Genomic DNA, 14,551 nt, shown 5'->3' on the forward strand with positions numbered 1-14,551 from the left:
ACAGTGGTCACACTCACCTCCATGGCAGGCTTGTATCGGTCTTCAAATACTGCCATTGCAGCCAAAGATCCAGAACCTGTTTAAGAATTTAAAAATCACACGTATTATGTTCAGCTTTACAAAAATAAAAGTGCAAAAATATTTAAGCATATTATTAGTTGTAGTTGCATGTACTAATTAACTTCACACTTTTAAAGACCATTGGTACACAGGTTGGATGGATTGAAGGCAGATGGACAACACAATTTGTTTTCCTGTCCTACTCCCCTGCTGGTCTAATAATAATGCAATCTCAAATTTTTGTAACTGTCTACATTTTTTCCAATTTGTTTTGGAAATTGACTTCCAAATCAAATTAGGTCCGGTCCTTCTATTCGCTGTCCAGTCAGTTGCAAAAGCAGATGCAGAAGCAAGGCTGTTGTGTTGGTTACTATACCACATGCAATCTTGAAAATAAAATCAGACTGCAGATAGGTGGGAACACGTTTCAATTATGACAAACTCACCCTTTCAGATATAAAATCTAGGGACATTATTGGAAGCATAAAAAAGTGTTAGAAGGATAATTTTTAAAACAAAACAAAAGATAAAATGGAATACATATATACTATAGCTATTAAAGCTTAGGTCAATTACAGAATTAAAGAGCAAATTAAACATATAAGAAAGAAAATTCAGGCCAGGATTACAATACCTCTGATGTTGGACTAGCAGTGACAAAAGAATGACTGCTGAAGTACTGGAGGGTCAGCCTGCTTTATTCGGAATTACTTTCATCGCTGAGTCAGAACACTACTGGTTTGAACCCTCTACAGAAATAGATCATATAGTCAAGACTGACATATCAATGAAGTAAAGGAGGAATGCTGCATTGGTGGAGGTATTGTCTTTTGGATGAGACGGTAAACTGTGTCCCATCACCATGACTTGTCCAGATACATGTTTAAAATTTTGATGGTAGGGGCAGCACGGTGGCACAGTGGGTTATCCCTGCAGCCTCACGGCGCCAAGGTCCCAGGTTCGATTCCGGCTCTGGGTCACTGTCCGTGTGGAGTTTGCACATTCTCCCCGTGTCTGCGTGGGTTTCGCCCCCACAACCCAAAGATGTGGTTAGGTGGATTGGCCACGCTAAATTGCCCCTTAATTGGAAAAAACCCAACTTATATTTATATAGCACCGTTAAAATAAGCACATGGATTACTGGGAAATGGGATTTACTTGGAGTTAAGACATGGGCAAAGTTATGAAAGACTTTAAGTCTACGAAGGGTAGTATGTGGGAGACAGCCAGGAGTGCAGTGGAATAGTAGTCTAGAGGTTACAAAGGCATGGATGAGGGTTTCAGCAGCAGATGAGCCAAGACAGAATGAAGTTCAGTGGTCCTGCAGAAGTTCGAAGTTAGGAACAGATTGCTGGTCAAATTACATCTTGCACATAGTACTGTGCTTTGCTAAACAGTTTGGATTCCAAAATGTTCTCCTTTCCCATAAACTATAGATCTCTTTCACTGACATCTGTCCATCAACACCAAGGAATTTTCATTATCTAAACCACTGTTGCCTCAATTTGGACTGCCATAGTTAAAGAAATTACCAAGCTCTTAAAAATACTAATTGCAAAATGTTAAAATTGTGTAAAAATAGGTTATCTGTCAATTTCAAACAGTCAGTGAATATCCAATGAGATGGGACTGCAATTGTATGTGGTGTAATCTTACCAACACCTAATCCTCCATACAGCAAATATATAACAGCTTCTATATTAGGCATTAAAAGCAATTCAGCATCATTTTGAAAATGAGAAATGTTAACAATTTGTGCCACATAGAGCAAAGCATGGGGCTTTAAAACACATCATCCCATCTGCTATATAGTTACTAAATGGTTCAGAAACTTCTATTTCTGCTGAAAAATGCATTTGGTGCCTATTTTTCAATCCAATTAAAATAACTTTTTGGCATTTATTACTGTTTTAAGTAACTCTGCATACTACTTCTCATTTAGCAGACCTGCACAAGGAACAGCACTTCCCATTTAAAGTGATTTGTGAACACTGGTCGACCTCCGCAATGGATTTGAATTGAAAAGAGGTAGCGATTAAAGGCTTTTGAATGAGATGTCCTGCTGACTTTATCAATTCTGGTGAATATGTAATGGCATAATACAACTTGACAGTTATGGTGTTGAGAAAAAATACTGACTTTCTCATCAGCAACATTTAAGCAGTCTGATTATAGATCAAATACAATGCCTAGAAGCACCAGATTTACAAGAAATAAATTGATCAGTATGCTGAATAGTCATATTCAATCTGACAGATAACCCTGGGATAAAATATCACTAAATTCAGGACGATTAAAATGGAGCAATTTTCTGTAACAAAATCTATTGCTTAAAGCTGCAGGGAACCAAAAGGATATATAATAAAGCAATGACTGTCAACTGAAGAGTTAAACCATCTATCAAAATAGCTTAATTTTCTGGGTGCATATCCACTGGGATGGAGTAAAGGAAAGCAGGCCTCTGCTCAGCTCAGTTGGCAAAACACCTGCCCCGGTCAAAGAGTTATGGATTCAAACCATGAACTTGAGAAAATATTCTAGGTTTAAAATTCAGTGATGGGGCAGCACGGCGGCGCAGTGGTTAGCATTGCTGCCTCACGGCGCCGAGATCCCAGGTTCGATCCCGGCTCTGGGTCACTGTCTGTGTAGAGTTTGCACATTCTCCCCGTGTTTGCGTGGGTTTCGCCCCCACAACCCAAAGATGTGCAGGCTAGGTGGATTGACCATGCTAAATTGCCCCTTAATTGGAAAAATTAATTGGGCACTCTAAATTTTTTTTTTAAAGAACAGCTGACTTTTCAAAAAGCTGTTCTATAATGTTATTGCAGCAGCATCTTGTTCAGATGACATTTACCTGAAGCAAAAATTTATTGTTGTGAATCTTCAACTAAAACAAGTAATCTATAGCTGCCGAAACAACCTTTATAGGTTGCGGTGTTGCTTCCAAGTAGTACATTTACATTATAGCCACAAAAAGCGTTCCTTTGTAGCTAGCATCCTAAACGAATAATGCATTTCAAAATACATTTTGTCAGCATTAGACTTATTTTCAATTCTTTGTTGCTGCCTGGAGTTCACAAATTGGGTTAAAGTTAGTGAGGGCAAGTATAGCTGTTTTCTGTAAGGAACCAAGAATTTACATCACAGTTTAACTTTATTTACACCTCAGGACAAGGCAGAGAAATGTGTGGTTCTGAAGCCTTGGGCATACATAGTCTGACTGCTGCCGTTGCATACTAGTGGGTCCACCTGGCAGATTGATCTCTTCTAAAGAATTTGAATAATGAAACCACCCATCTCGTTCAATTCCAAAACCTCCAGGACACTTACATTCTTGGGTAGCTATTCATAATTGACAGTTGTGCTGGGGTAAAGACATGCGTGGACAAGCAAACAAGTGCAGATCCAATAAATGTATGCAGTCCGTTTAACAATTCATGTGGCACTAGGTTTATATCTTATCTAGACTTAGCTCAGACTAGACTAAACTTTGGTTTTCAATAATAGGAGGACTGAGGTTACAACAAAAACAATCTCCTGCAAAATATTGGACATATTAAAGACAGAAAATACTTAGCAGGTCTGGCAGGATCTGTGGAGAGAGAAACAGAGTTAAGATTTCAGTTCTCTGACCAAGACCTAGGCTAGTATGACTCCATAAGAATATATCACCGCATAAGAACGGAATATACCATGGAACTATTCAAAAGGAGGAAAGAAAATGGGACTATTCAAAAATAAGGGAAAAAATAGTTTTTCCTGTGTCAACCAACACCACCAAAAACAGTCTTTGCTCATTCTCTCATCTGATGTTTGTGGTGCCTTGCTGTGTACAGATGGGTTGCCATGTTTACCTACATAACATGAACTGCACTTCAAAAAGTAATCCATCAAAAGCAATGTGCTTCTTGACATTCTGAAGTGGCAGCAAGGTGTTAAATGCAAATTCTGCATCAGCAACATATATTATAATATTCTATATTCACGTTAATTTGCCACACTCAAGTATTGATAAACAAGCTCCTCAGTCACACAGGAGCAAAACATTTGCATTATTTAAAAACATTGCATCCTCCCTCCAGCCAGTTATTTTTCCAGAGTTATGCGGAAATACAGTGATGGTTGTATACCCAATTAATAGGGCCTTACTGAAATCCAATAACATATAGAGAACAGTTTACATGCTTGCAATTAAGTTTATAAGATGTATGCATTTTAAAAATTAAAGATAATTTCAATTTCTGAAAAGGTTAGTTGAACACAATGAACTAACAGTTTGCTTAAAATAATTAGAAACAAATTTCATTAAGTCCACCGTCCAAATTTTACAATTGCAACTTCAATCGGATTGCAACTTGTGAATAGAGACACTTAAAGTGTTTGTAGAACTAAATCAGTCATTTGAAATTTCTCTCAAATGGAACATTTTATGGCAAGGGTTGACCATACCCTTAAATGTTGGCAAAATTCTCATTTTCCCCTCCCTGCTCCCAAATGACATCAGTTTGGCCACCGATAATGTCTGACCAGTGTGGGAAAGCTGCTCACTTTGCAAGCCAAAAGATTAAAGGGCAACTATGAAACAAGGCAAGAAAAACAATCAGACAGCCACTGTTTTGAGCAGTAAGGTTTTATGTGAAAAATATAAAAGAACCATATTTCAGAGCACAAAGCAAAAGAGAGTGCTCATCGAATTTGGCAAACTGAAATCCAAAGGAACGTTTTAAATCATAATGTATAAAATTGAGTTCATTGTTTAAAAATAATTTTCAACATTATCATCTCTTGGATTCTCCTGAAATGAGAGAGAAAACTTTTCTCGGTAACAAATACTGCAACTAAATAAGATAATTCTTCATTCTATGTGTTAACCTTATCAGTTCTATGTGATAATACAATTGGCAAAAACAGAAGATAAATCTCCGTCTTTAAAGAATTTTATTTCAGCATCAGATTTCCTCTACCTTTCCAAATAATTTAATTATTTCCCCCCCCTTTTCCAATAATATTCATTGGTAAACAAGTATCTGTTCAAAACTATTATCTTGAACGCTGCACTAGTGGCGGAAAATGCAGATGCAACACATCAAATAGGAGGAGCTGATAAAAATTACTATTGTAGGTTACGTTAACTTAGATAGGGAAGGGGCAGCACGGTGGCCTAGTGGTTAGCACAACCGCCTCACGGCGCTGAGGTCCCAGGTTCGATCCCGGCTCTGGGTCACTGTCCGTGTGGAGTTTGCACGTTCTCCCCTATCTGCGTGGGTTTCGCCCCCACAACCCAAAAATGTGCAGAGTAGGTGGATTGGCCATGCTAAATTGCCCCTTAATTAGAAAAAAAATTGGATAATCTAAATTTATAAAAAAAAACTTAGATAGGGAATATTATATATAAATTGTCAAGTAATCTATCTTCAAATTTATCCTCCAAAAGTAGCAATGTTGGTCACCAACAACTTTTGTGTTTTCCCTTTGTTGCCGTGATCAATATGTTGAAATGTAAAATGTGTATATTTTCTTACCCACGGAGCAAACACACACACACAACAATTTTAATGTCTCAAGTCTCTTTCATGGCAGATCTGCAGTTTCTTGAATGGGTTGATCTTGCAAAGCAGAGGATTCTCAGTGAGCTGCAAGGCTTCTTGTAGTCAATTTGTCTGGAGGATGGTTCTCAGATGCAACTAAAGTTGGAACAACCTGGAAGGGCCCTTTCTCCCACTTTCATGGTATTGCTATTTATTACCGTGGCTGCTTGGATAATGTGCAGCTGGTTTGATAGCTTTCTGATAAACTCCGCAGAATAGCTCTTGCAGTTATTTTAAATGCAGGCAACATAATAGCAATCTTACCACATGAATTGCATAAGTTCAAAGTCTCTTTTCCCCCAAAAAGGGATGGTAGGTTGATTACACATCCATTGTTGCCAGTTGACACCTTAAAATTCACTTTTGGCTAACATACGTTGAATTTTGATTATTATTTTGTTCATGCAGGAATACTACAAATTTTTTGTTGATGGTGCATCCTGAAACAAATGTGTATTTGACGGATGACTGTCAATGTCCATATTTAAGTAAGAATTTGCTTGCGACTAAGGACTTTCTGGAGTTCAAAATGCCAAAGCGCACATGATTTGCAGTGGCCATTGTGGATTTAAAATTTTAATATAATGAATGAAAGTTCATAATATACTGGACGGTCACATAGAAAGGAGGACAGGTTTACTCAGGACCCACGGCACAAGCTAGAAAAATTTTACTATTGCAGCTACGTTCAGGAAGCAAGGTCTGGTGGTAGTAAAGATTACCATATACGACTTTTGCATGCATGTAATTTCTTAAATAATCTTTATTGTCACAAGTAGGCTTACATTAGCACTGCAATTAAGTTATTGTGAAAAGCCCCTAGTCGCCACATTCCGGCGCCTGTTCAGGTTCATAGAGGGAGAATTCAGAATGTCCAAATTACCTAACAGCACGTCTTTCGGGACTTGGTGGGAGGAAACCGAAGCACCCGGAGGAAACCCACGCAGATACAGGGAGAACGTACAGACTCCGCACAGTGACCCAAGCCAGGAATTGAACCTGGGACCCTGGCGCTGTAAAGCAACAGTGCTAACCACTGTGCTATACTCAATGCATACTTGTCAGTTTTGAACTGCACTTCCTCTTTTCAAAATGGGCTCTCCCTACTAGCTTCAATTAGTGATAGTGTGAAACACACAAATCCTCTTATTCATTGTGGTTTGATTAAGCATTTAAATTTTCTTTGGCCCTAGTTTCCCATACTGTCTCAGAACTTGGCTTTCATGGGTTTGTGTTAATATTCCCTTTCCACGGGTCAACTGGTAGTCCTGAATCAATTTTCTCTAGTCTTTCCACACCAGGCAGCATTGCCGGTCAAGAAATCAACCTACTTTCAAGCCTGGGCTATTGCAACTTTTCAAACTAGTCATCAGGAATTGCACAACAGGAACCTGGGATAACACTTTCTCAAATATCCCTCCACTACGAAGAGCCATCTACTCTGTTCCTCCCCCAAAATCAGCACAATAGAGACCAGGATGTCAGGACAGAAGATGCGGGACACAAACTCACAACCTAATACTCCTATTCCACTACCCCAAATATAATAATAAAAATGGTAGCACTTCAATTAAGTTTGGAAAGCTCAAGATTTTAAATATTTTTTGAAAATGAAAATATACTGAATGCCTTACAGTCTACTTCAACAATTAATATGGAAATACGGGCAAGTACTCCTTTATCCTCTCATCCCAAGCTAAACATTGATGGGCTTAAAGTTAGTTTTGTAAAACATGGCAGCACAAGGGATTTTCTGTGTGATGGACGAACCAGGCACCAAAGATACACTAGTTGTTAAAATTGGTGTAATGTTTGAATGAGTATGAAAGAACTGACATGCATGATCAGTGACACAAGTTCTGGTGCAAGCCAACATTCTGAAGTTTGACCTTTAAAGACATTGCTTTTTGAATATTTAAGACATTTAGCTTTTTAAAATGTACAAGCTAGGCTCATAAGTAGACTTTCAAGATGACTTAAAGAATTCTATTTTTTCTATACACCTGCAAGTTCACGTATTAAATTTAAACCGTAACAGAAGGTCTTGGGGTTATACGAGTCTCACTGTTTGAAACGCTGTCACCTTTTCAAGAACATTATAATTAGTTCCTTTAAACAGGATTTCTCATTTTTCCTAAATGCCTTTTGTGGCATTCTCCTAACCCTGCTGTAATGCTACACAGCAGTCCATTTTAAGTACCCAAGGCCCCATTTGCCACTTCAGCCTGTTCCTTATTCTGAAGCCTGCCACAGTACAGGATCTGTGCAGCGGCGAAAGTACAACATTTAGGACCTTCTCATCCATCAGTGTCAGAATGGTGTGACAGAGTGCTTATTCACACTTACTCATTGTTATTCAATTTGCTGCTTGTTCTGTGTAAAAATTTGGTGCACTCCGCAGCCCATCAATTGTGATCATTTTTCACCCTGGTTCCTGGCTGAGAGGCCTAGTCTCTAGGTGGTAATGCTTGCTCCGCAGGCCGACATTGCCAATGCACAAAAAGCTGATTTATGAATATGAAACAACTTCAGTGTCAGGGGAGTAAGTTTATTCACAAGAGATTGAGGAAGATCTCTTCTTGCCTTCCTATAGCTGAACTGCTGATCGCCTGCAACACTTTAATTTTATGCAAACGCTCCACATTTCATTACAAGTGTCTGCCAAGAGCATCCCTGGACAAGCCGAGCAATCAAACTATCTTGCACCGTTTGCTGAAAACCAAATTTGTCTTTTGTCAGCACAAACAGTTTAATTTGATGATTTCACTCCTGAGTAAGCAGAGCATTCTTAATCTTTCGAGTGGCTTGGGTCTCAATTTCTAATGTAGCTTTTTTTTTGCAATAGACAAACAACTTTAAGCAAGGTACTATATTCAATCCAGTAGGGGATAATTATTAGGTATTTTATGTTTTCAGATTCAGAATGAAAAAATTAGAATGAAAACACAACTAAATTCAGTTATTTCTCAAGCAAGACATACACTACACAGCAAATTCCGGAACGCTTCACAATATCTATTTACTAGAACTTACTTTTGTATGTTTCATTGTTGAGTTATACACAAAATCTGCACCTCCCCAAAAAAAAGCAGATATCACCAAGCTTGTGAAATATCAATGCAATACTTGTTGTTAATATTAGTTTACAAATTGCATTGAAACTGCCGTATACATCAAACATTTAATCCTGTAAACTAATGGTCTGGAGTAAACCAACTAAACAGGCTTCCCAGTGATTATCCCAAATCTTATCAAGACACCCAGAATTCTATTTAAGGTTGCTGCTATCCCTTTTGGTACTTTTACAAGTCCTGAATACATCCATGTGCAAAAATTGCACACAATAAAAATCAAGTCTTATGATTATTACTGGGTTAGGGTATCAAAAATTCATCTGAACATTCCAACGTCCTCTAATTTATATTACTGATTGCTTTCAATTAATAGATGTTACCCTTAAGTAAATGGGGCATTAATGTAGCAATACGAGTACCAGGCTCAAGGCAATGATCACGGTAGGGGGGTTAAAATAAATTTGAGTTTTCTGGCACTCTAGCACATGTACTCTGATAAGATGGTAGAAAAGAAGTGCATTAATGTCACGTCTTTAATGCGGAAAAACATTCCAAGTTGAGGAAAATGAAGATGGAACCAAAGATAGAAAGGTTAGGGAAGGTGACAAAAGCTCATTCAATAAGGTGCTTTTATTAGGGTATGAAAGTGATCCAGCGTAAATCAGCAAGGATGGGAGTGCTGGGTCAAATGGTCATTGTGGGCTAGGATATATATAGCAGAGATTTGGACGAGCGGAGGTTTATGGAGGAAGTCAGATGCTGGGTAACCTGCGTATAGAGTGTCCTTTAAGTGTGTTTAAATAGCTGGCTATGGTGGATTGGGAAAATACACCCAACAAATTAGATGGTAGACAGATGATGGGAAGTATTTACAGAGGTAATACATGGTCGACAACAAATATACATTCCTCTAAGACAAAAAAAAACAAGAAACCGTGGCTTTCAAAAGAAGTTGAAGATTGCACTAGATCAAAAGAAGTGGCTTATAAGGTTGCCCGATAAAGTGGCAAGCCCGAGGATTGGGAGCAATTTAAAATCCAGTAAAGGAGGACAAGAAACTGATAAAGAAAGGGGAAAGAGAATATGAATGCAAGCTAGCAAGAACTAAATGTGGGCTATAAAAGCACCTTTATGCATGCCGAAATGAAATATTACCATGGGCAAATTACAGGCTAAGATAGAAGAATTTAAAATGGAGAAGAGGGAAATGACACAGAAACTAAACAATTACCTTGTGGTTGTCTTCACAAATATACAGAAAATCTCCCAGAAAGACTAGGAAGCCGAAGGGGCTTGTGAAAATGAGGAACTAAAAGAAATTAGTATTAATAGAGTGGTAGTACTCAAAAAAATAATTGAAGGTTGATAAATCCCCTGGACCTGATGAGCTATATCTCAAAACTATTGATGGAGGTGGCTGTAAAGATAGTGGATGCACTGGGGGTTCTCTTTGAAAATTCTATAGATTCCAAAAAGGTTCCTCAAGACCTGAAAATAGCAAATGTAACCCCACTATTTACGAAGGGAGGGAAAGATAAAACTGAGAACTACAGACCTCTAGTTTTATGTCAGTACTAGGGAAAATGTTAGTATGTATTATAACGGATGTGATAACTAGACACTTGGAAAATAAAGATATGATTGGGTAGAGTCAACATGGATTTATGCAAGGCAAATCACGTTTGACAAATCTGTTGGGAGATTTTTTGAGGATGTTGCCTGTCGCATAAAGGAGAGGCAGTGGATGTCACAAGGCCTTTTTGACAAGGTCCATCACAGGAGAGTAAACATAGTTAGCACGGTTTGAGAATTGGTTAACTGAGAAATAATAAATCGGTTATTCTCGGGGTGACAGGCTATCTACTAACGGAGTACACAAGGATCAATGCTGGGGCCACAGCTGATCACAATTGATATAAACCATTTGGATTTGGGGACCAAGTGAAACATTTCCAAATTTGCTGAAGGCACAAAATTAGGGGGGGGGAAAGTACATAGTGAGCAGGATCCAAGGAGGCTTTAAGAAGACTTCAAGAAGACTTCAACAGGCCATGTGAATGGGTAAGAACATGGCAGGTGCAATATATAGTGAATAAGTGTGAAGTTATCCACTTTGGTAAAATAAGCAGAAATGCAGAGAATTTCTTAAACCACAAAATGTTGGAAAATGTTGATGCCCAAAGGGACCTGGATGCAGTCAGGGCTTTTCACAATAACTTCAATGCAGTGTTAATACAAGCCTACTTGTGACAATAAAGATTATTATAATGAGTCACTAAAAGCTAACAGCAGGTGCAGCAAGCAATTAGGAAGGCAAATGTTGGTCTTCATCGAAGGCAATTTGAGGACAGAGTAAAGGTGTCTGCTGACACAATTGTGATCAGCTGACAATTTTATAGAGCCTTGGCAAGACCGCATCTGGAATGGTGTACAGTTTTGGTCTCCTTATTGAACGAAGGACATATTGGCCATGGAGGGAGTGCAATGGAGGTTCGTCAGAATAATCCCTGGGATTCCAGGATTGTATTATGAGAAGAGACTGAGGAAACTGGGCCTATATTTTCTAGAGTTTCAAAGAGTGAGAGGTGATCTCATTGAAACTTTCAAAATTAATACAGGGTGTGTAGGGTGGATGTAGATAAGATATTCCTCCTAGCTGGTGAGTCTAGAACCAGAGGACAGAGTCTCAGGCCATTTAGAACCAAGGCGGCCAGTGATGCTTCACTCAAAGTGGTGAATAGAGGGCTATGGAAGTTCAATCATGGAGCATAGAATCATAGAACCCTACATTGCAGGAGGCCACTACGTCCATCGTGTCTGCACTGACCCTCCAAAAGAGCAGCCTACCTAGACCCTATCCTAGTAACCCCACCCAACCTTTGGACACTTGGGGCAATTTATCATATCCAATACACCTAACCTGCACAGCTTTGGACTGTGGAAGGAAACCAACGCAGGCACGGGAGACTGTCCAAACAGTCACCCAAGGTCAGAATCTAACCCGGGTCTCTGGCTCGGTGAGGCTGCAGCGCTGACCACTGCGCCATCATGTTTAAGACAGATGGAGACTAATAAAATAAAGTTGATTGCTGGGGGGGGGGGCATGGGTTTGGGGTGCGGGGTTTGTAGAAGATGTGCGAGGGAGTTTTTTTGCTCGGAGGGTAGTGGGTGCTTATAGTTCGCTGCCGGAGGTGGAAGCAGGTACGATAGTGACGTTTCAGGCATCTTGACAAATACATGAACAGGATGGGAATAGAGGGATATGGACCGCGGAAGTGCAAAAGGTTTTAGGTCAGATGGGCAGCATGGTCAGCGCAGACTTGGAGGGCCAAAGGACATGTTCCTGTGCTGTACTTTTCTTTGTCCTTTGATTATAGCAACAGCGCAGGAAAGTGACATTGAGATAGATGATCACCCACAATCTACTGAATGGCAGAGCAGGCTCGATGGGCTGAATAGCCTACTCCTACTCTTTTGTGTGTTTAATCCTCAACAGAAAAGGGCAATTTTTTTCTACTACACCAAAGTTGCATCTTTTACTTCCAATGCCAATCAGAGACAGACTGAAACTTATATAGGATAATTCAATAACCAGCAGTTTTAAGAAATCCTTCGAAAACCCAACAACTAAAATTGTCTGGGAAAATCTCTGAAAATAAATGCTAGTGAAAAGAACTGAACGATAAAGAAATTCAAAGACCCAGGGCCTTAGGGTAATATTTTCTCTGATGTTCATTCAACACATGCATCCCACACCTTCTCCAAAATAGCATTGCGTTGTCAGAAGTCAGTTCCTCACCAGGAATGAAAAAAAAATGGTGGTTAAAAAGAATAATTTGTTTCCCCTCCATATCCTTGCACTTAGCAAAACCTCCTCCGCAAATTCAATGTAGGAATATTAGCATCTCAAAACAAAAGCTTGATTTTATTGAAATTTCCCCATCAGTGACGATTTTGCTGAATATACAATTGATTTAACTGAGAGGAACAGTTTTTAATATGGTGGTGACTTTCTATTGTGCCTATTCTCAATAGGAAAAATGAAGGTACGGCTGGAATCTTCTACTGAGTATTGGTGAGCTGAAGAGAGGAAGCACAATTCGAAATGATTGCAAATGGGACATACTTCCACGTTATTCTAAATTGATGGGTTACTTTTTGCTGTCCTAATTCTTGTGCAATCTCTTGAATTGAGAAAAGGTCACAGTAAAGCAATGGATTTACTAAATATCTCACATGGTGCTGAATATAAAAACAGTGCATTCTTTGTAATATTATGCTGCTCAATTTCAGACCAATTGCAAACAACAAAAGGACCCAGTTTAGAAAAATTAACACAAGTTGTACAAGGTAATTATTTATTAAAAATTACTTTTAAACCATAGATTTTGCACTAGCACTAACAAGGACATTTAAGAGAAAGCCAGGTATTTCTGAATTTATGAATAATAATGAAATATTTTGAAACAAATGTTTAAAAGGGAGAGATAATGACGACCGCATAATGAAACAAAGTTACCAACATCTAAAGAGACGCGAGGGTAGAATTCCTATCTGAGAAAGGTCTATTATGGCCAGCAGCAGCTATGAGGAATGCTGTGGAGCCAGGAGGGGTATTTCTGGTTCCACACATATTACAACTTACCATTTTGGTGGCTGAGAGTTCCTAGGTTGCATCTACACGAGGAAACCTGAGCTAGCCGTACCTGGCACTGGCTCTGCTGGAGGCAGCGCGACTTCTCAGAGGTATTCTAAAGTATAGAAAGGCCCCATATGTGCTGTTTTAAGCAATCACTTGGGGTGTCCAGAAATCACCTGTGACTAATATGGAGTCTCAAGTTCCTCAGGTATCCTTGGGTGTCCTGCAAATTTGGTTACCTTTGCTCCCAGTTTTCATCCAGAAAATAGCAAAAAAAACAGTGAACAATTTTTACCTCATGGAAGTTGTGAGGTAGATATTTCCTACTGACCAAACTATAATCTGTTTTTGTAGTACATCATTCTTGCCTTTGGATGGCACCACAACAAACATTATTGGCTACGCATATCAATTCAAACCAACTTAACAGTATTAATACACAATGAGCATTACTGCCACTGCACGCGCGGCTACTGCTCCATGAGAACTGACAGTACAACTCCAATATTGGGCTCCAAACCGACTTCAACATGCAGCAATGACAGATCCCTAAAATAAGCCATCTCAAATATACATATAGCTTTTGTGTGATACAAGGCCTATAACTGCAATGCAATGTTAATCCTGGTTTACTTGTTAATTAGGGGATCAACTGGACACTTATAAAATTGAGGAAAAGCAGATCACCCAGATACTCAAGGATAATGGGGGTCTGCCCACTTTCACCTGAGTGGTAAGTGGCGATGCAGGAGCAAAATCGCACCAGAGCAGGAAAACAAAAAACCTTGCCCAGGAAGGTCCAGAAACCTCATTTGAATATAATTAGCGGGAATATAATAGCATTAGGAACAGGTCTGGGCAATGTGAAGCAGGACGAAGAGAACCTGCCGGAGGCGCACAGGCAAGTATATCCCCCAACTACTTTCTGTGGTAGTGAATTCCACAGATTCACCATTCTCTGGGTGAAGGAATTTCTCCTCACCTCAGTCTAAAAAGGTTGCCCCTTATCCTCAAATGATGACCCCTAGTTCTGAACTCCCCCATCATCGGGAACATTCTTTCGAAATCTACCCCGTCTAATCCTGTTAGAATTTTCATGAGGTCCCCTCTCACTCTTCTAAACTCAAATTCATACAATCCTTCCTCAGATAAGGACACCCAAACTGCAAACAATACCAGGTGTAGTCTCA

General features: G+C 39.3%; 1 protein-coding gene across 1 annotated transcript in view; it reads right to left on the bottom strand.

Moving 5' to 3' along the window:
- LOC119955546 (proteasome subunit beta type-7-like) overlaps nt 1-14,551 on the bottom strand; it is a 70,047-nt gene that overhangs the window by 39,654 nt on the left and 15,842 nt on the right. Inside the window, exon 4 of the mRNA XM_038781822.1 lies at nt 18-76. Coding sequence (XP_038637750.1) covers nt 18-76 — 59 coding nt within the window. The remainder of the gene's footprint in view (nt 1-17; nt 77-14,551) is intronic.

Source organism: Scyliorhinus canicula, chromosome 21 (assembly GCF_902713615.1).
Source record: "Scyliorhinus canicula chromosome 21, sScyCan1.1, whole genome shotgun sequence".
Lineage (NCBI taxonomy): Eukaryota > Metazoa > Chordata > Chondrichthyes > Carcharhiniformes > Scyliorhinidae > Scyliorhinus > Scyliorhinus canicula.